At 33.7% G+C, this 27,627-nt stretch overlaps 1 protein-coding gene across 12 annotated transcripts in view; it reads right to left on the reverse strand.

Moving 5' to 3' along the window:
- The window catches only part of LOC141449739 (discoidin domain-containing receptor 2-like), a 556,155-nt gene that overhangs the window by 76,704 nt on the left and 451,824 nt on the right, over positions 1 to 27,627 (reverse strand). For 10 of the 12 annotated variants that reach the window (XM_074119460.1, XM_074119461.1, XM_074119458.1 and 7 more), the window contains 3 exons: positions 6,502 to 6,649; positions 3,755 to 3,922; positions 3,527 to 3,675 (listed from right to left, as the gene is read on the reverse strand). In XM_074119460.1, coding sequence (XP_073975561.1) covers positions 3,527 to 3,675; positions 3,755 to 3,922; positions 6,502 to 6,649 — 465 coding nt within the window. The remainder of the gene's footprint in view (positions 1 to 3,526; positions 3,676 to 3,754; positions 3,923 to 6,501; positions 6,650 to 27,627) is intronic. The other 2 variants (XM_074119466.1, XM_074119467.1) reach the window with 1 other exon arrangement.

The raw sequence follows: 27,627 nt of genomic DNA on the forward strand, positions 1-27,627 counted from the left end.
AAAGAAGCAGGCTAATATCGAAACTAAATTTCACATTATTCATTTTGAGTTTGTAAAGGTAATGCCACGAACATTGGAAATATTTTTATAATGTGCTGATAAACGAGGAGGAGTTAATTGTTCTCTGAATGGTTAGAAATGGAGATGCCATTATGTAATTGCAGAATATATTTTGCATAGATGAGGTATTCTTACAAACCTGGCATTCCATCTAAACGTTTACCTATATGAGAAGGAAAATCCATAACAAATAAGCGTCCATTACCATTCAAGAAACTGCTCGATGCTTCCAAAAGCTTATCACTCTTTATAGACTTCTATTTTCTAATGGTAATAAAACTTTTCAACTTCTTATCCGAATAAAATGTAGAAGCACAGGTCTTGAGAACAGTCCAGAAGAAATTATGGGAAAACTTACTGAATATTCTGTGTTATTCTGTGTACAAATTTATGGAATTATAAAAATATCAGTTTTTTAAAATAGTTTTTCATTCAATCATTTTTTATTTCTCATTTCGACAATTTTCGAACTCGAAACTGGATATTTCCGACCGAATTAGAATTAGGCACTGAAGAAACGGTGGCAGTTTACGCATTGCTGGATAATATCGCTGACTGTATCCCTCGTACCACTCATGGTTTTTTCCTTCGTATCCCTAACCGGTTTCGGACTTGTAATGGATGAAAGTACGTGTGAGTTACGAAAGATGAAATCAGTGATATAAATAAAGATTATTACAATTTATTGTGGTCTAAATTTAAATTGTTTCTTAAATAATGCAATTTTGATGATAAAGGAAGACAAACCCCGTGGAGTTAGCCAATCGTTTCTGCAATATTAAGAACTCAAATTGTACAAATATTTATAGAAAAAATTTTGAATATTTGAGTTTTTCTTTATCATCAAGAGATTTGTATTTGAGAATAAAATAACTTGGTTATGTCAGGATGTTGATCATCAAGAATTGCCCTAGCCCCAGCACTTTCATTCAAAAAGGAAAAGGGAAAGGGCACAGCCATATAGATTGCCAGCGGCAAGACCTTGTGCGCTGACCGGGAAAACTCAATCCTGCGTTCCGCTCCAACGGTCCAAGTCCAGATTTGAAACACCTCCTACCTCTATTCTCCGTTCGGCCCAGTATTCCCGCTAACACAAGCCACTAAGTTACAAATTAATATTCCCATCCCCCTTTTAACTAATGAGGTTCAGAGAGCGTAACAGTAACTTGGGAAGAGGGAATTACCCAGAAGGATTCTAGAAGGCAGGTTAGGCGGTGTGTTTTAAGAGAAACTGTACCAAGTTGGTGGTAATGTAGGCAGTAGCAGCAACTCTGGCTTGCCAGTACAGAGGAGCTCCCCAATTAGCTGAGAAATGATATCATCAGACGGACTAAGACAAAAGGATTTCTATGTACCATCTTTCTCATTTTCATTCGTTCTACAATTTCCCTTCATCATCCATCACATTCTATTCTCCCCAACACAATAAGCTTACAATACAATGCAATTACACAAACCAGCTCACCAACCACACACATAAGCAGACCATATCAAAAGAGTTACTGTCAGGAAGGTTTTACATCAGCAGGTTCAGCCGCGTTCTCCGTATTGTTGTTTTAATTAAATAATTAATGTAATGTCAGCAAGGAGTTATTATTAAAATTTAGAATAGTAATAAAAGGGAGCAATAGATCTACTCTTGTTTCCAAGTTGCTAAGTTTTTTTCTACCTCTGAAGCTACAGCAGAGTTTAGACTCCAATAACCAGGAACTCAGAAAATGCTTCAGGGCGGATTGATTATATATAAGCGTTACTTCATTTTCTTGTTATTGGATAAAAAGGGATGCGTTCCTTTCTGATGCGCTGATAACCACTGGTTTACTGGTCTCTCTTTTTTTATTTTTGTTTTCTTTACATTTTCCTTAAGGAAACTTAAATTTCGGCCTAGAGTCTCATCTAGAGACTTTTTATTGTAAGATATGTTTGAATGTCGAACAAGACCTGGCCTTACACCAGTGGATCACTCAACAAAGACAAAATATATTAGCAAAAAAACTAATTAACAATAATAGTATAAAAGGAAAAATCATTTTATAAAAAAGATGCCTACAGGAAATGGCACAAAATACAATAATTTGACGATTCATGAATATTAAAATGAAGTAAAGTTTTAATAATAATTTTCAATAAAAAACTTTTAAAGGTAGCCAAGGTGCGATGAAATGTAAGATAAAAATAAAGGAAATAAACAACGATACTGGTTATCAAAAAAGCATAGAATAAGAAAAAGATGGAGAATATACAGGGTGTTCATTTTAAGACGGCTCAAATGCATTTCATGCTTAAACGGTTGTTCTGAGCAAAACATGGTAGAATAAAAAATTTATAGCCCGTCACCTCTAGTTTTAGAATATGTGACTTGATTTTAGATTTCTGCCCGCATACGCGGCTGACGTGCGACCAAAAGTGAGGGTTTGCAGTTGACCCCAATTTTCATATACACACGTTTTAAAGAGTATAAAAAGTTATGGAAGAAAAAGGAAACCGCAATTCGATATCTTCAAAATTAAAGGTGCTAGGCCATTTCAAAATCTGGTATTTATTAATCATATTTCAATTTTTTTAACTTGTTATCAAAGAGAAAGAAGAGCACGCGATAGGTCATTTTTATGTATTTTTTCATCCCCTGTCTTTTGAAAATATTTCCAAGGCAGTAAAGCTAGAATTTTTCTTAATATCGGGAAATAAGTAGTTTTCCGAGTGATTTTTCTAAGAAAAATTAAATGTTAAGAGCTTTAGATGTTCTCAAGAATACACAAAATGGCTAAAAATTAATTTTACATCTGTTACAAACAAGAAGGTTTAATAAATTATTTGGTAATTTTTGGAGTGTTGCGTTTAATTACCAAAAAAATTGGAAACCTCCTGCACACATTTATAAATGATCAATATCTTTCATGTAAAGGATCAAACTTATTCCTTAGTTTATCAAATAATGCACTTTACTCAACTTGTGAAGCATATATTGAGCCTTCAAAGGTACCTCCTCTGGCTCGCAAGCCTGGTTACCTAGGAGGTTATCAACTGCTCTCTGTATCTGAGGTACCCTGTATATCTAAATGTGTACACTGACTGTTTAAAATCCCCAACAAGCACTCTAGTCGAAATAAAAGTAAGGAGGTCGAACGCTACCGATGCTACTAAACTGGCTCTATCAGCTGAATCCAGATTAAGCAGTGGTCAGGGAACATTAGTTAGAATTTCCACTACGACGAGATTCTAATAATTGTTTTCTTTTGGCTCAGCTTTTCGAGAACTTACAATGTTTCCAAGGTAGAGAGTTATCTAATAGTAATGTAAGCGCTACAAGATGTTGAGCTTTTACTGTATTTTAAACATTATTACATTTCACATTTGAGTGAACAAACCTAATTTAGTTTCCTACTCACCAATTTCTGAGGATAATAAACATCATAAAAACAAAATAAATCGTTGTAAACTAATTATATAAACCATAAATTCTAACCTGTACTTCTTTAGTGAACTGATTATTGCAGAATATATGAACCGAATTGAATTCTCTGACTCTATCAAATTCAAATTTTATTTCAATTGGTCCAACTCTAGACTCATTTTTCCAGCCAACCCATCCTTGGCCTGTCAGGAAAAAGAATTCTACAGTTAACTTCAATAATTGAATGAATCATTAATAAATATTTTATTTTTTACCAAAATATATATGTGGGAAACACACCTCTTTCATAATAGCCCATTTTAAAATTTTCTGGCCCAGTCTTGCCATCTGTCAATTGTCCTAAACCTCTTTGCAATTCACCATCCCAGTGTCCATCATATGTAACGTCGAAAAATTCCCAAACACCTCTTTTATCACCCTGCGGCATTGAATAGCTGACTATACCATCTGAAAACAAATAAAAATGGTAAATAATATTGTTCTGTTGAATTATTGTATAAAACAATCGGAGAACGGTTAGTATATTTGTACAGATAGATAAAAAGCTCCCCTTTATCAAAAGCATCACTGAATTAGGGTCTTAATAATAAACCGGATGTGCGGTGCATAATATTGAAAAAACAAAGCGTTCGTCTGGAACGAAACCTGAGATTGAGGACCTCTTTCTATTCTTTTATTTTTATTTTTTGATAAAATGAAGACAATAGGTAAGTTTTATTAATAAACATACTCCATCTAAGACAACTCGTCAACCTTCGGAGTGCTGTCATCTACAATAGTGGGCTTAGATAGGCAGCGGAAATGAGACAACAACCAGGGTAAATGAGGCGACCGAACAAGAAACTGGATCAATGGATTTCCGATTAATTTTATATTAAGCTTGGGTGAGTTCAGAAAGCAGTACTTAATGATGGATTATCGGGAAAGACTTATTGTTAATAGCGTAAGCCCTGAAGATAACCTAGTCCCTAAACTTGGTATAAATAAAAATAACTGAAATTGGCAGTATTCTTTGTTCCCATTGGATTAATATGAATCAGTCACCAAAAACGATGAACCATACTCTACAATTGGAACCTTTATACTTCCATTTTTCTACTTAGGTCGCGATTGTCTTTCAAACTTTCAGCTTCTTAATCATTCTTTTAGCATATGTTTTTTTTTAGAACTCACATTCTATTTTAGAAAGGCATTAAGGAAATTAAATTCACGTAATAATATTTGTGTTAATTCCTGTTTGATACTTGACATAGAATATATAATCTGGGTGTAAAGAAGGAATTCAGAGCACTGAATACTTACTTCTTGATGAGTGAACTGGCAGAGTACGATTGAATGAACAGAATGATTTTCAAAACCTACTGTTATAAATTAAGCATTTTCTTTCTATGGCATTACTCTATGTGGTAATGGAGGCGGCTTCCTTAGCAAGAGAATGTGAGTGAGACGGTACGAGCGTGGATGTGTGTATGAGAAAACAAGAGAGCACAGTCTACAAAGATACGGCAAGAAGAAGGAACAGTTTGTCGTGTGTTCGTGACGCTCGTTCCAAATAAGCTTAACTCGAACACAGGAAAAGCGGTCTACTCAAACCTTTACCGCCTCCGGCGCCGCTATACACCGTCGTCTCCATTCTCTCTTTGAAACCACCTTCCTCCTCCTGCTTAAAGGCCACCCCCACACGCGCCCCAGTAACTTTCCCTATTCCTTCTGTACAAGGAATTCTCTACCAACCTTGAGACGTAAATATTCACACATGTGTTTGTCAGCCGGAGACTGTACTATGTTTCTGGATTTACTTCTAGAATTGAAATACGAGCACTAAGTGTACTCTTGTCTGAAAGGGGTATGGAGAGAGGGAGAACTTGTTTTGCAAGGAGATATAGTCCCTACCTTCTAATTCGACTTAAACTGTGCAAATATTATGATCCGGATTGCCAAATGCTAATTATTACTGAACTAGTAATTGCTAAAGCTAATAGTCGCTCTTAATCAAATAAATTCCCCATTTTGAAAATTTATTTGTACTTAAATACATAGATTACTGCTTATTTAAGCACTAGTTTTGTAAATTAAACTATACTGTTGTCACAAATTTTATTAATACTACGTAGTTAATCGCAAACCTTACCTCCAATAAATGAGCCGTTCACTACACAAATTCACTTTTTTAAATATCTTAAATTTAAATGTCAAAGCACTTGGTTCAGTCAGCTTTTCATATTTATAATAAATTTTCCAATTAATGAAGATTAATACCATTAAACGGCAAAGAAAATCTTTTTGGCCATTGAATAATAAACAATTTATTTCAGAAGCCATTTTGTGTAACTCCTTGTTCTAATGTAAATCTTTGCAATTATTCAACTCAAATTTAATAGCACGCGCTGAATGTTAGCAATAAATTTATTTGAGTAGATATTATAAACGGAATTTTAAAAAATATTATAGGGGAGAGGGTGGCACCTTTGAACAATTTTAATTACTCACCAAATATTTAAAACATTTATGATTGGTAATTTTCTCCATATTTTGTGGTAGACCTGTTCTATAATTGACAGAGTTCCCCTTCGATTTCATTGTTAGTAAAGTCAGAATTGAGGAATGTTATATTTTGTAAGGTGGAAGTAAACTCGATCGAGTTGTGCATTGAACGGCTCAAATAAAGATCATCTTTTAACAGTGTAGAAATAATATTATAATTGAAATAAATTCAAAAAATGCTGAGCACGAAAATGAGAAATACCTAAGAAGCAACCAATCTATCGATAAGTTCACCTTGTAACCACTATTGAATTTCTAGCACATCGATGTCACAAACTTATTTCCAATTTTTTTTTGGAATTCAACAAACCGAGTACAAACAGATGAAAACAGGAACACATACAGAAGAGTAGGAATATGTTTAGCAATAACGCTGGCAAATAACCAATATGCTCGCTTTATACAGTAGCAGCTTGTAGGATTAACTACGTTTGTATTATGATCACATGCTTGTAGATATATATATAGTATATAGTACTTACCTTTCCAATAACATCCGTAGATTTCCACTCTCATGCATACAGTTCGTCGATGGTAACTGTATGGATAGAAGCGTATCTTGCTGGCCCATATCGGTGGGTCTAGATCCCGCTTAGCACCCAAATAAGTGTTTGTATTGCCTTCTATAACCTGCAACATTCCAACATATAACATTATCATAAACATATTATACAAAATTGCTAATAAAATGTAGAGGCTCTCCTAATAATGGAAATGACAAAATTATACGAATTGTGGAAATAGTATTTTTTTTTGCAATTTAATTGCTACAGAAATTTTCTTTATTTTGAATGAATGAGACAATGATCTAGTAATGATTTCCAAGATAAGATTTGTATAATCGAAAAATAAAATCAATTAGAATCGCCAATAGATCTCCTGAGGTCCCTTGAGGCCCGAATTTGTTTATAGGATGTAGGCGGCTGTAAATATACATTGTGGGTGTGATGAAACCAAGTTTTCAAGAGGAGGCTGCGCGCAAGGATAGCTCAAAACTAGCTACATAATAATTAGAGATGCAAGTTTTACCAGATAAAAATAACTGGACTTAATTTAATTGAAGTTATGTCTTCTTAACCAATATTTGTTGTAAATAATAAATGAACTTATTGCAAAATTGTGCAGGATATTTTCCATCAGAATTTATGCAAGTTCATTTTAATCCAAAATTGTTTATTATTTATTTATTTCTATTTTATAGTTTTAAATATTAGTTGTATCTAACAACCATCAACCTGCTATCGCACTCAAAAAACCATTGGTTCCTGCATCTCAACAACATACTTGGGACAATAGGGCTCCCGGATATATATAATTTCAATAGTGTCGAGGTTTTGCTTCAATTCAAAGCAGACATTATTGAAAGGTGGACGAATCATCTGAGAAGTCAAGATGTTAATCGTATACTGAACTCCAAATACAATCCGTTTTTTAGACAATTAACAGCGTTTGGAGAAGGTGAACGTTACATCACGGAAAGAATGCCGATTAAACAGCAAAGAGTCTTATGCCAGTTGAGATTGTCCAATATTAATCTAATAAGGATATTTCTAAATGGAGAAAGGGTTTCCATCAATGCAAGCACAATATGTGATCTCTGCAATACAAAAGAGCCTTTAACATTGGTACATTTTTTGCTGAAATGTCCAATCTACAGGTCATACAGGAAGGAATTCCTTGCTCAGTATATAGATCGCAGCGGCAATGAAGAGGACTCACTCGCGAGATTACTAAATATAATCGATGGGAATCAGTTGAAGAATGTGTTTAAATTTGTTGAGTGTGCTATTAAAATGAGAAATTTTATTTTGGACTTGTATGAGACTTGATTGATGGTTTTGAGTGCTAATTGTGTTTGTTTTTTGTTTACTTTGAAATGTTGGGCCAGACCCCCTGTATCATGTAGCTTACATAAAATACAGTATGTTTCTATTCTATTCTATTCTATTAGTTTTTTTTTTTATATTGATTGAAGTACTTGTCACAGACTGTAATTCAGTATATTATTAATATGCCATTTATAGATTAATGACGGTCTTTATGACCAAGTAATTTGTCTTTAAATGCAATATTTATTAGGGAATGGTTAAGACGTTTATTCATATTTCTTTGAGTTTTTCTACATCAATTTAAATTAAAAAGTTTTTGTTTTGATATTAAATTAATCCGTAGATGGTATAAAATCCGTAGATATGGTATAAAACTGTAACTTTTATCTTCAAATAAAGACTTCTTCTTCTTCATCTACTGTTGAATTAGGAACCTAACGAACTTCGCACGTAAACACAGTTTGCAACAGATCACACCAACTAGACGCCAGCATAGTGCTGCTATCTTGAGAACTGTTTGCAATTCACAGTTTTTAAAATGCATTCTTCCATTTCTTTGCGCCCTTAGCTTTCGTTAAAGACCAACGGAGAGGTGACCACACAATTGTTGAGTATACAGTGGCGATAAGCGAGTTTTTTTTTTTATCTCGTTTTTACTCTAGTTAAATGAATAGAAAGATCTAGCTATATTTTCTAGTTGTAAAAGTTACAAAATGAACTTTGTGAAGAAAATATATTTTACTAATTCGCCCAAAATTAATAAAATCTAATAAACAAGAATTACAAGCAATCATGGAGAAAACGCCCCTGAATATACTCTTCAATTATTTATGCTGCAGCATATTGGCAAACTGGTAAAGCAAGATAACAATACTGTTAGCTTTGCATATTCTGAATAGGCAGTACGTGCCCAGGATGGATCAACCCGGATGGTACTTAACTTTAGTGACTCACACAAAGTAAAACAAACTCTTAACGCACAAGATAAGATGGGAACTTACCCTAACTAGTATAGTAAAGCCAATAATGTGGAGGTTGCTATCGGAGAGGAACTTTCTAGATAACTATTAAGAGAAAAGAGAAACCAAAGCGGAAGAGCGACTAGTGGTTGGAAAAAGTAAAAGAACCAAGATTTAAGTTTGAGATTTTAGGCATTTACCACGTCGAGAAATAGGAAAATTGCAAAATGGTGGGAAAGATGATCCTTGGGCATATCCTGTCTTTTAACCTTAGAGGCCTGGACTTTGATTTATCCATCAAGTGAAGATTTATTTGTTGGGTTTGTTCAATATATTTAAAAAATTAGGAGTAGATGAATCTCGAAAATGCAATCAAAATTAAAATGGACTCGCCTAGTCAATTACCTTTATTTTTTTTTAAATTTCGCTTAACATTTTTCAGAAATCGATTCAGTGAAGTGGCCTTTCCAGTCAGCTTCTTCAAATTTACCATTAATCATGCTGTGCATGATCTCCGCCGTTAGAGAGAACGTGAGAAGATTTTTCCCCATATGAACAACAGATTTCAGATCATGAAACAGTCGCTCTCGAAAGATCATATAAACTACCATTTATTAAAAACCAAAAGAAACTATTTGTTCTTTCTCAGACTTTAACTTAAATAAAACTTTGTGCATAAATTTTATTTGTAGTTGAATCAAAATTACTATATTTTTTAGAAATTAAACGAGGTCATAATTTTTTTGCAGATTATCTATTATCAGATTATATTTACAGTTTTCGCAGACGAAACACACTCATCTAAGCTGCCAATCAACTCTTCATTTCATACAAAAAGTTTTTCAGATTTTAATTTATTTATTTAGATTTAGAAACAAGTAGAAAACAGAGGGTGCCGAATGTGGTGGATGATCCAATAATAACATTTCAATGCGATACACTTATTGGACACAGTATTGTGTATTAAAGTATGTTCGCATCTACGATATTGAGAATTAAAGTATGTTTGTTTACACCTATTGAGAATTAAAGTACATATGTTTACACCTATAGAGAATTAAAGTATGTTTACACCTATTGAGAATTAAAGTATGTTTACACCTATTGAGAATTAAAAGTATGTTCGCATCTATTACGAATTAAAGTATGTTTACACCAATTGAGAATTAAAGTATGTTTACACCTATTGAGAATTAAAATATGTTCGCACATATTGTGAATTAAAGTATTTTTAGTTGTTTAAAGTATTATTATTAAATTAAAGTATTATTATTGTGTACAGTTATTAATATTTACAATTTTTTTCCTTTTATTATTTTTTAAAAATCAATATCCGTAAAATACATTTAATATTAGATAAATAATATAAGAACTTCTGAAGTGGAATCCATATCTTTATATCATCGCCGCTCTGCAGGTTTTCATCCAGTAATCCCTTTCAATGAAATATTCAGCCTACCCCTTCTACCAATTTTTTTTTTTTTTTTTACTCATAATGACTGGGGTGCCAGGTTTTTTAATAACACCGATTATGAATTATGCATTCCAAGCGTTAGCCAGGAATAAAAAGTACTGGGCGAGGATTAGCGGGAATTCTCATTAAAAAAGATATGGATGGAAAGGCTGGTCGAGTATTGGTATATTTCGTTTGAACGTGAAACTCGCTATTCAATTCTCACTTTATAAAAATATCAATAAATTTAAATTATGAATAAATTCGAAGAAAAAATAATATTGATGCTTATTTATACTAAACGTATCTCTAGGGCTTCAATAATTGATAATAAAAAATATTTTTTCAAAATAAAAAATGCGACTCTTCTTATTTTTCACACAATTTTTCTCGAAAAGCTGAAAATTATTGTCGAGATTATTATCTTACTGAACGTTTTGTCATCACAATACACTCTTAACTGGAAGCAAGGAGGTGTTTAATGATCTTTGCAGCATCAGGCTTCTTAATTCCGGGACTAATTTCCAAACTTAATATCAGAAGGAACCCGAGGAAGACGTCATATACTGGCTCTCTATCGTATGTCAGAGACATTTTATATACGAGGGTCGTTTGAAAAGTCCGTGCAAAAATAAAAACTACTTAATTTTTTGGGGTAAACCTTTTTTATTTTTCAACATAGTCTCCTTTTAGGCTTATACACTTCGTCCAACGCTGCTCTAGTTTGTTGATCCCTTCCGAATAATAGGATTTGTCCAAGTCTGAAAAATAGCCATTCGTTTCTGCAATCACCTCCTCGTTTGAATAAAATCTTTTTCCCGCCAGCCATTTCTTCATATTGGGAAACAAATAGTAGTCCGAGGGAGCCAAGTCTGGAGAATAGGGGGGATGTGAAACGAGTTGGAACTCTGTTTCCATTAATTTTGCGACCACAACTGCTGAGGTGTGAGCTGGTGCGTTGTCGTGATGGAAAAGGACTTTTTTGTGGGCCAATCGTGGGCGTTTTTCTTGCAGCTCGGTTTTCAAACGGTCCAATAACGATGAATAATATGCACCTGTAATAGTTTTACCCTATTCCAGATAGTCGATGAGGATTATTCCTTGCGAATCCCAAAAGACAGTCGCCATAATCTTTCCGGCCGAAGGAACGGTCTTCGCCTTTTTTGACGCAGATTCCCCCTTGGTAACCCATTGTTTAGATTGTTCTTTGGTCTCAGGAGTCTCTCTGTGGTCTCAGGAGAAATACACAGAACATACTGTAAAAATAATTTTTTATCATTTAAAAAAATTTAAATTCATTTATTATAAATAATCCTTTCAATAACTCCTTGGTGAAATTATCTATAAAATCTTACTTAAATTTTATTAATCTTTAATGGTATAAAAATAAGAATATGCACAACTTATAGCATTTGAAAAATGAAGAAAATGGAAAAAAGGTTTCTGAGGAAATTGTATTCATTTGTTGTGATCACGCAATGTGACCGCCTTGTCAGACAGGGCACGAAGATTTCATCTGTTTCATTTCTTCGAGCTCTGTGTGTGTGCTAGAGAGACAGAGATGATAGGAGGGGAATATGAGAGAAACGACCTGAATAGGAAGGAAGATGGACAGAGGAGGGTGGTGGTCGAGCATTCTGAGAGGGAACAAACATTCATCAGAACAGTGCGTGCCGCAAGATCGGTTATCATAACTCTATGATCGCCAGACAGAAGTAATGCCAGCATTATCTGAAGAAGAGGTATGCAATCAATAGGATCTAGTGTGTCTCCGACTTTTCATTTTATAATACATAAATATGGCCATACTTCAAAACGGTGGACGATAGCGATAGGACATAACTAATTTAATTAAAGTATAATGCATAGAAATCTTTTTTCTTTTTTTTCCAAATTAACAATTTCTGGTCCAAATTAACTCTAAATTATATGGAGACGAGTTAAAAAGGGGCTGGAGCCGATCTCTGTAAGCTGCTTGCTGTAAACTATTCCTTAAGCTACTGATGCTGTACAACATCTGACATTCACATATCTGCCAAAAACGTTAGTTAATGCTGTACCACTGGGCGGTTCCACTACGACACCCACTTCATAAAGTTGCTCTCGTATCTAAGGGTATGAAGGACTTAGTTTAAACGATGTTGTGCAAGAAAGAAGTTGTATTAAAAATAATTAAGTATAAATAAGCAGTCTTTTTGTTAAACTAGGACAAAGGACGAACACAAGTATCTGGTTTACAGCTTGAAGTTCGCTCATTTTTGTTTACGCTGCGTAATTTTAAACATGTTTAAACATGCAGCTTCCGTTCCATATGTTCTTGAAATCAATTGTAACAGTTGTAAAGTGCCAAATACAACATTATGTGAAGTTTGCAGTATAAGTCACTTAACTTGCTCTTATTGTCGCTCGGCAAAACTGAGCTCGATTCCCTAATTAGCAAATTCTAAATTGGTTTTTATTCAATCCAAATTGTGATCACTATTTACTAATATTAAATACACAAACATCCTCGAAGACTTAGGCACCGACGGCTCCACCATGTTCTAATAGCTTAACGTCTGCCAGCTAGGATGTCTGATGGCTAGACTAACTAACGGCTACTAACACTGGATGGTTGCCGTTCATACTTGCATGCCACTACATGCACGTGTATGAATTTATAAATATATATTGTTTACGTGTGCAGCTATTTCTCTAAATAATTTTCGCTTATAATTATTTTTTTCCCCGGCGCATCGACGTCTACGGACATTAGCGCCTTTTCGCTTTTTTTTATTTTTTTTTTCATTTAAGGCGCGTCAACATCTGAGGGTTTTGACACCCAGAGCTTCTTCCAATATACTGCCGGCCTCTGGTCTCGTTACAGACAACACTGTTGCATCAGCGGACAGTGAGCTGTAAGAAGCTCCTAGAAAGAGAAAAATCTAAGGGCCAGCAGCTGGATTCGAACCCGGGACCTTCGCGTGGGAATCCAATACGCTAACCACATAGCTAATCCTTTCTCTGTTCGCTTATTGTATCTACTATTATTAATATTTCTTACACGAAATCAAAGAATAGCGGAAAAAACATGCTCATGTTCTGTGACGTGTATTTTATTTGATTAAGGTATTGTTCTATTCGTTTAGCTGTATTTTATTTGTTCAAAGTATGAAGATGTGATTTAAACATCAAATTTAACGCTCATTTTATCACCTAAGCAATTGTAAATCTTATCAAGTTAGTATGTTTTTCTTTAAATTGAGAAATACCATTTTTAAATTTGAATATTTAGGTAAATATCGTTCTTCAACTTAAAAAATATTTTGTGCATAAATTAAGGATTATATATTTATTAGCCTAACTCCTGGCAAGAAATAAAAAGTTTATATGCTATCAAATAAAAATAAAGTCCTTGTTCACAGCATAATAATAACAGCAGACAACATGCTATCTACATTTAATATATAAGTTATATTTACTTTTGTTCGGTTGCTTAACTACGCAATCTAGACATAGCAGAAAATCTGACGACAAATAAGCTGTTGCAGTACGCATTTTTTTTTTTAAATACTAATCAAGCTTTAAATTCGATTCATCAAAACATCTTAATATACTTGCAACAGCTCAATTCTAGAAGGCGAGGGGATACAACAGAATCGCTGAAATAACTAATTTAAGGCAAATAAAAAAATTATAACTTATCGCTATGGAAAATAGCACGACTACTATTTCTCATTAATGTACAGTTCGAATTTATTACCTAACAGAACAAAAATCATTGTTATTTACGATTTTATGATTTAGAAAACTTTAAAAAATGTCAAATTACAAATTTATATGGATATAAAAATCAGAACCAGGATGCATCTATGCGGTCAAAATGAATAGTATAACTAAACAATATGTCGGCCGGTGAACATAAAACTTTTCCTTCAAATTGCTAATAAAACTTTTGATGACTTTGTGCGGTTAACTTGAGTGTCTTCACTGTTATTAAGAACGTGATGATAATTTACAATTGACTTGAAGGGAAATGGGGGAACAGTGACCGGCTACAATTTCGACGGTCTAGAAGTAGTAAAACTTTGGCGACAAAATAATATTTAATAAATACATTAAGTAGAGCTAGCAGAGGATAGCTTTAGTACGAACTGGAGAAGAAACTGAAAGGAGTAATATAGTGTAGAATATTTCCTTTATTGGAATGTTAATCACAAAATGTAGTTTTTTAACATCCTGTTCAAAATTAAGATGAATTAGTTTAAAAGTAGTCGGCGGCAGAAATAAAGATTCCCAGTCTAGCCGGCGTTACTGGCTAGGAGCACAGAGGGGGCAGTTAAATTCCCGATTCAAGGCATAAAACCCTCCCCGCAGAGGGCAGTTAATAGTGTACTAAAACTAAAGATGAGGTAGGGAAAGAAATGTAGACGTTACAAGAAGCGGTTTCGTTCAAACAGACAGATGGTTATTTCTTGGGCATCAAAATCTGCGATATATATTATTACAATTTTCATAACAATGTATAACTAAGAATGAATAAATAACGTTAAGAAATAGTCGGTGATTATTTATCAAAACAGTAATCGTTTTAAGCATAGTTTCAGTTTTATGTTGCGATTATTTTATGAAACATTTTGAAAATTTTACTTCACAAGGCTCTGCTTCTATCTATAAAAATGAAATTACGATTATGTGTGAAATAAGCCAAATATTAAAAAAAAACTGTGGCTGTGTCATGGACGCGGCCGTGTGTTGTACGTGAATACGTTTACGTAACGGGTTATATTTTTCATATAAAATATTTTTATTTATGTATTTAGGATGAAACAATATGTCTTCATAATCGACGACCGAACACAATCTATGCCTATACAGTCCGTTGTCGATGTAGAAGCGATTTCATCATCCACTTGTATAATTTCAACTGCCCCAGCTGCAGATGTACTGACCGCCGTTGATCCGCTCGGCCGCATTCATTCTTTTACGTTCCCGGCACAGCTTGACTCGGTCATATGGTGTTTTATTATTACCATTCGATTGTTCTCGAGAAGCCCTTTCCAACCGTATACGATCTCTGTATTTAGTTTTGGCTTTTCGACGTGTATAGGCCGACATTATATATTTTTGATAATATTTTTTTGTTCTAACACCTTATTATTATATTCACTGTCACTATTTTACACTTATGTTTTATATACAATCGATAGATTGTGACGTCAGCTGACGATTAAAACTTAAACGAACATCATTGCTTCTCCGAGTCAAAAGTTATAATAATTGCAAATTTCGATACGCAGCAAAATGATCTCAAAATGGCGGCGCTTCCCCCTCCACCGCGCGCGATGCGTCACAGTCCTCGCTTATTGTAATGAATTCTTTGATCCTTTAGCTATCCAGTGGTCTAATTTAATTTTGGATGTAGATTATAGATTCGAAACTATAATGCCAAACTGTATCCCCCGATTTTGTTATCATTAGGTTTTACGAATTGCCTCCATGTGATTGCAAATTTAAAGAAGTATTCACGTCAATATAATAATAACTAATAATATTCTTCAGGGTTTATTCTTAGGTCTTTAAAATTACTACGAGAACGAAATGTTTTCGTTAACATTAATATTTTTAAATAAAAAGGCAAGTTGAAAAAGTGAAGAGTGACTTTCTTCAATTTCCAACGGTATATTTTACATTATTTATTTATCCCTGATGGAACATTAAGAAAAGAAATGGCAAGAAGTGTCATATCTCATTTCTTTTCTCTCTTTCTTGGTATAAGAAGAAAACAAGATAAATGAGAGACAGATTTCCATCGGCTAGCTAGAAGACATTAAGTATACAGTTTAGAAGAGAAAAACCATCCTATGAAATTTATCATGACTGTTCCCTTATTTATCAAGGATATGATGAACGACCATTTTTTGGCTTTCAATAATAATTGGACAGCAGCAGCACGTCTTTCCATTAAATGTTAGCATTTGATTCCTTGGCAACAATATCTATTTTAAATAAGTTTATCTACTTAATTTATTAGTTATCTTAATGAATGGGCTAATTTTTAGTAATGCAATAAAAACAAATCTATGAAAATAGCAAAACATTTCCTAATAATGATGCACGAAAAAGACAATATCACTTTGCAGTAATTTTAATTAGAGGAGAAGAGGGTGGATCACTAAATGGCAAACTAGCCGGAAATAGGGACAGAAATAGAAATTAATGACATCTACAATGTCCACTATTTGTGTAGCAATACTATATTTCGGTGCATCACTGGAAGATTGCCTGGCAGGGCTAAACCTGAGGAAACGCCTAGCGGGGTGAAGGCTACAATGGGATGATGTATCTTTCAATCGACTTTCCCATCTTCAGTCTGCAGAGCTAACTTGGGGGGCAGGATTGCATTATGGGGTTGATACTACATTATATTACACGATTGAATCAATTAATACATTATACGAAGAATTTCTTTTGTAATCGTATGCTTGTACCGTCGCTCTTTTATTACTCAGGAAAAGTAAATAATAATAATAATAATAATAATAAAATGTTTATTCATTCAAAAAATAATGCAGTAATATAAAACATAAAAAACAAAACACAAATAATGCATGGATTTTACTCCGTCTGCATGAATTGCAATAAAATTAAAAATGTTAACCAAAAAATTATAATGTTTAAAAAAAAAAATTTAAAATTCTTTTTTGCTATTGAAAAAATAAATTTTATAACTAATATAATGTGGTATAAATGAAGAAACAAAAAATTGAAATTTTGCCAAATTAAATTTTTAAGATTTTACAAAACAAAATGGCGAAAAAAATAAAATTATTTTTCTTTTAAATTAATACAAAGAAAAGAGGTCAATAATCCCATTGTTCCAACAGCCAAGTTCTATACCTGGATGCATCTCTTAGAAATGAACACAGATTATTCCAGTTTTTTCCATTTAAGAACTCACAAAGTTCTACCTCTGTGAGCACCTTTCTATTAAAATATTTAAGTCTATAAGAAGACAAAATAGGGCAGACTGCGATAAAATGCATAATATTTTCAATTTCTCGCAAATTGCACATGGAGCAAAGCTGACACTCGTCATTATTAAAATGTTTATATTTTAAGTTTAGCGCTTCACATCTAGACTTTAAAATGAGCTTGGCATCACTAAATGAAAGTGTGCTGATATAATTACACTCATAGCTCAACTTCGAATAAAACCTATGATGTACAGCTTGTCTGGCTTTACATTCGGCACTTAATTTATCATTTTGTTCTATTTGAGAAACTAAACTATTTAAACTGGACCGCCAAACCTCCAAACAGTTAGAATCAATATTTTCCGCAGGAAATTGAAACTGTGCACACAATAGCTTCCAATCATTAAACCAATAAAAATTTTTAGAGATTACTTTCGCGGCTATTATTCTAGGCAATCTACACTCTGGCAACTTAAATAACTTTAAAATATAATTGAAATGTAACTTCAGAGTGTAGATAAACATACTAGACATGCCAATCTCTAAATTTAGCACATAGTTAGGCGTATTGGGAGGTAAAGAGAATAACTTTTTGAGGAAAAACCTCTGAAGTTTCTCAACAGTTTCATATCGGGTAAACCCCCAGACCTGGACTGCATAGCACATAACGGCTCTAGAAGTGGCATAAAAAATCTTGAACTTAGAGTCTAGAGGTATATTTGAATTTGACAGCATCCCGCTCCATGTGCAATTTAAACCAAATTTAGCAGTTCCCAATTTATCTTTTAAATGCTTATCGAAAGACAATGAAGGCGACAGATTTATCCCCAAGTATTTATAACTTTTCACAATCTCTATATTCTGACCATCAAAATGCCATTTTTCAGATACAGCATGTCTTCCCCCTCTTTTTTTACAGATCATAATTTTTGATTTTTCTAAGTTGACCGCCGCCCCCACATCTTACAGTAGCAATCTAACGAGTTAATCATCTCTTGTAATACCGCCGGTTTATCAGCAATCAACACAATATCATCTGCATATAACAATGCACGAACAATTAAACCTCCGATATTTACACCACCTCCGATTGCATCCGTAATATCATTTATGTAAATGGAGAAGAGGGTAGGAGAAAGTAGGCAGCCTTGCTTGACTCCCGAGGCCGTACAAAACCATTCAGAAATACCTTCTCCGCACCAAACAGCAGCCCGTGTATCACAATACAAACGTTTAATTATATTAATGAATTTAGTTGACAAGCCGATTTGAGAAAGCTTAAAAAACAATAGATGTCGCGAAATAGAGTCGAAAGCAGATTTGAGGTCAACAAAAAACAAATACACTTTTTTCGTAGAACCCTCTTCTAATTTCAGTGTTACCAAATTTACTAAGCTAAAAATGTGGTCAATGGTTGAATAATCTTTCCGAAAGCCTGCCTGGAATTCTGTAATTACATTATGAAAATCGAGCCAGAGAATTAGTCTATTAAGAAGTAAACCAGTAAACAACTTGGCCTCTACATCAATAAAAGAGATGGCTCTGTAGTTTGTTACCAGCTTCTCGTATGCTAATCGTATGCTTGTACCGTCGCTCTTTTATTACTCAGGAAAAGTAAATATTTATTGAAGAAAATCTTTAACGAAAAACAAAAATTGTGAAATATTATTAGTTGTAACAATAATAATAAATCGTTGTACATTTTGTAATAAAATTTATACTACTTAATACTTACACGCCCCTGTAATTAAAGAGAATATAATATAATGTTATTAATACTAAAATGAAAGATCTGATAACAATTTTAAGCAGCTATTGGCATAAAATTGTCACCAGTATCCGCTAGCATTTTAATTTAAAATCATCGCAAGCAGAGACAATTTGATAAAAACACCAAAGATGGCAAATTTCATTAACAGAAGGCATTTTTAGAAGCATTGTAATTATTTATTTAATTTATTATAACAGTAATAATAAAAAGAAGTTTTATTTAAACTTTTTTAAACATTTTTACAAAAAAAATAATAATAATACGATTTTAACTTGTTTTCGTTCCAATTTTGGAATATGAACCGCCGAAGCGAGTACAACGACATTAAAGGAAGAGAACGATTGTGAAGGGCTGTTCTAAGGACTGGATGTCCCTTACCTGCCAATTTGTACACTATACTTGCATCTGATGATGGCAGCATTTACATAGAACTCTTTGAATTTATAAAACACAACAGAATAACTCTGTAAGTAATCAAAATACTAAAGACGCTCATCATGTATAGAGTTTATAGACTAGACAATTAAGAAATCAAAAACCAAAACTCAATATAACTTAAACAATGGATGTAAAGAAGACAACAAAGTAAACATTTATAAGAAGATAATCATTGATTTTATTTTGGATATATTAACACTCAAAGATATTTGTTCGAACACCCAACATTTAAATGGCTGATTTGCTAAGTGCAAGAGGCCAAAAAAACAAGTGGAAAAAATTTGTTTCCATTAAATAATGTACAGAACAGATTGTAGAGAGCCTGCCTATTTCTTTATCTCTTATAGATCTATTTTCAAATTTACTTATCTATAGAAGTACTTAGCAGGGAATCTTAAGTTAGTACTTCTCTTAATCAATTTTCTGGGAAACGTTTCAAATAAAAGTGATAGGCACTTGGCTAGGTAAGTAATGCACTATGTTCAAAGGAAATCATTTCATCTATTTATGGGAAGAGAGAGTAGAGGAACAAGTTTTCTTGTTCCTTACAAGAACAATCCAGAGCACTCTCAATGCCAAAAATTTGACACAAAACTACAAAATTTCTTCTAAAGGGAGTAATGTAAAAAGAGAAACCTGATAATTCACCAGGTACAGCATAAAACAAAAAAAAATACCTCATACGTACTTCATAGAACTTGTACGATATAATAAACTCCACCTACCGTCAAAAAATAGAAAAAGTCTCAAACATTTACTTTTATTTCTAAAGAGTTTGCCTGAAAATATAGCCAAAACATATAAGATAGCCGTTTTGTAAGAAAAGTTTAACATGACGTCACAGTAGCTTCCGGTATTGTTAACTAAGTTTACACGAAGCTTGAAAGCAAACAAGCGTCTCAAAAGCTAGGCACATTGTTGTAAAGTTTAGCTAGCAAGTTAGCTAAAAGATAACGTTGAACTCAGCTTTCAAGTCCTGAGCCTGAACTGATGAAAGCCGCCCTTTACTTTTGGACATTCACGTAAGGTGTCACAGAAAAAGTATCACGTACCCTTCCAGTAAGCTCGTGAAAGGGCTAGTCACGTCTAGACTGCCTGCTCAGAGCCCACGGGACCGCCCACACTCGCACTGTCAACACTTTACTCACATACTCTTCTCATTTCCAACCCACTATTCCAACTACTTTTACCTTTTTTTTTTATTTTCTCTTTTCTTTTCTCCTTACTTTGTGTAATCTCTCAATATATAAGCACCCTGGCTGGCACTATTTTCCAACGCCCTGAAGAATAGTAATGCTTAAAAGAATGAAATAAACGTGTACTGATCAAAAATTAAAGAGATAAAATCCTGTAATTCTTATTGAATACATCTTAATGAAGGAAGGAATAAAATTTAAACACGAATTTAAGGTTAAAAGTTAAAAAAAAAAGCATGCTTTTGAGCTTCAGTACTTATAGAAAGTGGTTTGTTTGCAATTCAATAATCCATCATTCTACTTGGTCTCAATAAATCAAGTGATGACCAAGTGGAAGTACCCTAGAAGTGCAAAATAGTTGCACAGAAAAATAAGTTGCTTCCAGAAGGTAGGTTTAGTGTATGGTTATAAGTTTGGAATAGTACTGCACTCTATAGTGCAAATATAGGTATCCCCAGTTGGAATGCAGCGTGGAGCTAAGTATTACTTCATTGGTAAAATTATATTAGTACATTATTACAAATAGCTACCGCCTCCTGTCAAGAAATTTGATTGATTACAGCATAAAAACGGCGACAGATCTTTCCCGTTCAACTATACCAAAAAGTGGCACCGGAGCTTTAATTAGAAGTCCATCCAACTAGTGGAAGCAAAAGGTTGAAGTATAACATATACCGCAAACTGGTGAGAAGGCGGATACATTAGTCTCCCCGTGCTTTGACTGAACTTGCGAGATTTTGTTTAATTTACCAGACGCAATAACTTCAGGAAGTGAAATTATTTACCTTCCCGAAGATATGAAATCTAGTTTTAACATAACCGTGACAATCCTCAACAAAGTGACCCACACTTTCATTGGGCTCACCATAAGCAATTCTTATTAGGTGATTAGATGCAGTTGCCATTGCATAAATGGTATACTAAGTTAGCGAATCCACTAAACAAAAGTTGGCGGATTGTAGTCCGCTAAAATAAACCAAGGATTTCTTCCAGGACTTCAAACCTTTTCCGCTGCTCTTTAAAAATCCACTTATTCACCTAAAAACTTCGATAGAATTTTTCAAGAATAATATGTTAGAGAGTCATTTTGACCAAGAAAGCTGCCATCTTGTGCCGCTTTATCAGCGTTCTCGTGCCGATACGAACAGGAAACCGAGATAGTATTCATTGCACCCAGAGAATTAAGAGAAGAATAGCAAGTGTTAACCGTAAGTTAGTTTCTTAGTAGGAGGGCTTACGCCTAATGCATGCGGAGTTACACAATGTCGTAATTGTTCATGCAATGCAAATAATAGATAAACTGATTTGTCTTGAGGAACAAATGAACTGACGAGGAAGTAGTTTAAGAAATCCTGTGTTATCCTGATTACAGTGCTTGTCTTAAGAGGCTAATAATGGTAGAACAAGTACAGTTTTAATTAAAAATATTTAAAATTAGGTTTTTATATCATTTAAAAAAAAATTGATTAAAACTTCTTGTTTTAATGTCCTGAATACCATTGCACAATTGGCAACTACAATATTCAACGAAGTAAATAAGCTAAAACATTCAATTACTAAGTTGGAAACATCCAACACCTACAGTGGGAATAAATTCATGAATAATTCCATTATGTGGTTAACAAGAGTAGAAATTCTGATATTCAGTAGGCAACAGTGACCATGTTCGACGGCCGTGGAAATGCCATGGAAACGACCATAGAAATGCTAGCCACCGTCATCCTCTCCCTACCTAGCTAAACTACTGGGTTACCAGGCGTCCTCTATACTCGTGGCCATAAAATTATGCGGCTAATCATATTGTACAAGACCTGATGTTGGGGGATACCAGCGACCTCCTGGGTAACAATGTTGACGTTTTGGAACAAGAAGAAGGGGCAAGAGTAGAACAATTGAAACAGGTCCCTAGTTAATTGAACGACTATACCAATAAATATACCCTTACCTTCATGTACCAACAACAAGCTGGTCCCGACCAATCAACCACTATCTCTCTCGCCTCACAACTTCCATTGTTTCTGGTAATAACCGTATTCGGCGTAGATAGGGGTCACCAACCATTGACACTCATATTTGGCAGGTCTACAAGTATTGTGACAAATATTTTTCCAAATAGTTTTGTGATTAGTTTAATTTTAGAAATAATCTCGTCTTAATGTGAGGAAAACCTACTTTAATGGTCATTAGGAGAGAATTTTCTGGCCTTTCCCATTCTGAACATTCTCTAGCCGTCTACTGTTGCCTTCCTTGTCACAGAACATTCAAGAATTTTATTACAGACTACTGTTCATCGTTTTTGGAGACTGATTCCTTTATCCATGAGGGAAAAAAATGTTTACCATGACTGAAACTGACTATATTCTTTCTTTCTTATGAGTTTTCTTTCTTATGTTCTTGAACAAAACAATAAATAGAACAGGCAGAAGCGGAAGAAGAAGTCAGAACTATGAACTGTTTCTACCTGAAGAAAGGTCCAGGATTTTGACCATAAAGGTTCCTTTATTCCGTCCATCTTAAACATTTTTAATCATTTTACTCGCGTAAAAGTAACAAAATCAGAATCTAAATACTTCCTTATAATTATATATTATGAAATAATTACTTTAAATTGTTAAGTCCATAGAGTTCATATGCACCCATTAAAATATTTCTCTTATGATTGTTGTTAATCAATAAAAATGTTTTTTTATTCAGTTGTCTTGAAAAGAGATTACAACAAAATAACTTTACGTAAGAAACAAGTTTAGTAACGTGAGCAGCTAAACCTAGTGTCAACAAGGAGAGTGGTAACAAAAAAGACAATCTGTTGGCTAAAGACAGAATTGAGTGGCTATTATTTTTCGCCAGTGATGATGTAAGCTTCCAGCTGTCTGCACAAAAACGGGTATAAATGATAACTGTGAGGCAGATAAAAAAAAGTAGCCAAATCTGATTGGTCTCGCCACGTCAATCTACCACCATGCCTGATAAGTTATCTTTCTACGTTACTGGTTAAAATTTTGTGGCTATGGTAATTAAATATTTACTACTACTTACTATTGTAAGCGAGGGGCAGGTGTTGGTCTAGTGGTCATGAACGGGGCTTTGTAAGTGGGAGATCCCCAGTTCGAATCCCCCCGCGTATGATTTACTTTTTAATTGTTAGAACAAATTGTTTATAATAAAGTATGAGCTTCCGCCCCCGTCCACGTAGTAAGTCCGATAGGCGATTACTTTACTCTACTACTGTATCGCAATCGCATCGAATCACAGTATCGAATTTTCACAGGAAATGTAGACGTACAGTATGGACCAAATAACCTACAAAAAATAAGTATGTATGACCAGGGAACAGAACAACCCCCCACATCAAAACAAAAACAAAAAAAACATCGACTAACTTTGAAATTTCAAATTTTCTTAAATTCTCTACAGCAGTTTATAATTTTATTTTATACTCGTAGATGTTCGTCCCAACATAATTTGAAAAAAGTATTTACACTTGAAAGAAGATTTTTTGAAATGTTTTCAAAAATGAATCCTACACATATATTGCACTAAAAATAATGTATTATACATGTATAAATAAAAATGATTATGAAGAAATGTAAATAATTGTTTTCTCATAGTTTTTAATGAAGGCAGGGATTTTGGGAAATAAATAATTCCATAAAATATGCTTTACAAGTGGCGATAAACCTGATAAAATTGAACTTTAAAAAAAGAAGTTTGGTTTGACAATAAAACCTTTTCTGTAAGAGTACAGCAAATTTTAATACAACCTAAGTGCATTTCTTTAAGTGCATTTTTGGCCACTAAAATCATTACACAAAATTATCTTTGGTTTTCTTCGTCCCCGCTTAAACCTTTCTCCTTTACCAAAAACAGTTAAAAACCACTTCTAATGTTTTGGTAAAGCTGCTGCAGCAACTCGGTTCTACTTATATCTGCCACCCACAATATTATAACCAAACTAATCAACTTCTTACTATAAGAAAGCGAATTACTACGCAAACAGATTCCACAAATAGGTAACCAAACTTATTCGGGTAGATCGCTAAAAATCAATAATCAAAATTTCTAAATTCTCTAGAAAACTTGAAAGAATAACGAATTGAAGGAGTTTAATGTATTTAAACTTTATATATCTATAAGTTTAACTACAGATAATGAAAAATTTCTGTAAAAAAGCGTACAAGGAAACGCAGAAGCAAAGAGTTGCTGTCCATCGCTAGAAAAATTTATTAATTTTTTTACTTTAAATTATTCATATATTTATAGGGGGGCTCTTCTAGTTCCTTTATTTAGTGGAGGTAAAGTAGTTTTTTTTAATCTTAGAGGTAAGCCATGTAACTCTGTAAATGGTTATTTATTTGATTACATTATTTGAGGCTGAAATTTATACGGAGTTGTTACAAGCCTTTAGAAGAAATAATACCATTCTTACAATTTAATAGAATGTGTATCACATATTTCCTTCACTTTGTAACAGATAGAAAAGAAAAGAAAAATGAAATAAAATATATAGCGTTATACAGAATTTACTGCACATTGCGAATGGTACTAAATTTATCACGGAATACAAGTAAAAAATAGTTACAGGACATTGTAATAAAATAAAAAGGTAAGAAAAATACGAAGGAATACAGAGCGCCGCGGTGGAGCTCTGGAGAGGAGGGAAAGAAATTTATTCGGGTCACGTCCAGTTCGGTATTATCTTGGGTCCATACTTAAATTACTTGCAAAAAAAAAAAGAAAAATCCAATTATTATAGAATTGTGAATCAGTAAGAGCTGATTTATTTCATTGACTGAACTTATAATAATATTTATTTACTTTACATTACTTGAGAAAAGGGCAGAGAATTTTGTACTCCCTCCAAACCCTTCCTCCCTTAAAGTTTTCTTCTGTGGTGTCCCAGCATTTCTCCAGAAACTTCCTTGACTCTCAATATCATCCCAGAACCTGCGTTTAAAGAGAGATAGGCCTGCAAAATCGCTTACTCATTTATTTTTATCAAAAAAAACAAATCTTGTTCAGAGAAAAGGAAGATTTTTGCAATGTTTTTGTCCTGTTTTTAATTTAAGGCACGTCAACATCTGAGGTTATTGGCGCTCGGAGCTTTTTTCAGTACACTACCAGCCTTTAGAAAGTGTCCATTCTTTATAAACACCGTCCATCACCGGACAGTGAGCTGTAAGAAACTCCTAGGAAGAGAAAATATAAAGGCCAGCCACTGATTTCGAAACCGGGATCTCCGAGTTGGAATCCAATAGGCTAATCACATAACTAATCCCTTCCCTATTTTTGCCACTACTTGGCCCATTATTTCTTTCATCGACAAGAAAGTTAGAGAATGATGTTGCATACGATGTTGAATAGCGATCATTATGTCATAGCTACTCGTATGAATAGTTCATAGCGATTCCCAAAACTAGATGCCCAAACTTCAGTAATTTCGAAGTGGTTTGACTTGAAATTTCCGACTAGAAATGCAGTGAAGTTTACAAAGTGCACTATTTGAGGTTGTTTATATTTAGCAAGGACAGACGCCTCTGCGAAAAGCTCTGCGCCTCAACTGCGCTCAGGTAGCATTACTATTCATCAGTAGAGTGGGAAACCCTACGCTATTTAAAGCTACTCTTAGTCCACAGCAAACCTAAAGAAAAAACAACAGCATACGACCTAAGATGAAAATGTAATCCCAGCTAGCTAAGCTTCACATCATTTCGAACAAATCTAGTAAATCTTCTTTCTTAATGGACACAGCCTAAACTTTTCAGGTATCTATTTGTAAAAGATATTTCCGGTTTCACAACGAGTGAGAACACACATCTTTTAACGACGATCTAAAGGTACCAAAAGCACAAAAAAAAAACTTCTCGGGAGGTACTAATTTCATAAATGATTTACTAATTGAAGCTCAAAGATAAGTAACAATTAGAGGCGTAATACGCAGAAAGCCTTACGGTTTCCAAAATTAAAAATATAATAGTGTTTAGTACAATTTGACAAGAAGAAGAAAGGTTATTGCCCATTTTTAGTCACATTTTTCTTTTATTTATATTAACTGCAAGCTTTTTACTTAGAGTCATCTTCAGGGCTAATACTAATAAACAATAGTAATGTGTTTTACATTATGCGAGTTCGCCATAAAGATGCGATTGTCTTTGGTTCTGAGTTTAAGGTAATGCCGGGAAAATGAAACTCGTAAGTCTTGAAACTATATTTCCTCGAAACTTGAGAACTTAGTGAAGAAAAAGGGTTTAAATAGAGAAGAAAAATAGTAAGTAAAAAAAATGAAAAGCTAATTGAGGTAATAATTAATTTATTTTTGCTTGCATCAAGAATGGATAAAATTGAACTGAATTTATTTTTACTTTTTAGATCATAAAGTTAAGCTTTTTAGATTATATTGTATATTATATAAAGATTAGATTCAATTGAAGTTGGAAAAAAAAAGGATGAAGTAAATTAGGTAGTGATAAATTCTCCGCTTTTTCAGTCGTTAAATGGGTAGGCTACATAAATTCATGACATGATGCATAATGGTAATTAATGGTGGAAGGCCCTTTAAACGATGATTAATACATACATGGTGTATGTGGAGAGGGTGAAGCTGAAGAGGAGAGGGCAACCATTAGCTGGAGCGAAGTGTTTTTAGAAATACATTTACCATAAAAACTGTATAAAACCACCTTTTTAGATAGGTTCGCGATTAACTACTCAGCTGAAGTTACCAACACACGTTAATTATTAACTACTGTAAAATAATGTTAGTTTGGGGGCAATATCATTGCTTTTCTTGCTCTTCTCTTGAGAACAGATTTATGTTTTATCTTCGTGAAGACTCTCGAATACAAAGAACCCAAAATTTTCTCAAAAATTGTAACACCAGTTCTTTTTTTAAATCTCATTCAACTCTTATCGATTATCAATTTTCAATTCTGCTCTCTCTTTCCTACTTAAAGTACATAAACAAAAATGCATATAGTTTGTATTTACTCCAAATTACAATTTCACACAC

Source organism: Rhodnius prolixus, unplaced genomic scaffold (genome assembly GCF_049639745.1).
Source record: "Rhodnius prolixus isolate KJV_2025 unplaced genomic scaffold, Rpr scaffold_2, whole genome shotgun sequence".
NCBI classification, from domain to species: domain Eukaryota; kingdom Metazoa; phylum Arthropoda; class Insecta; order Hemiptera; family Reduviidae; genus Rhodnius; species Rhodnius prolixus.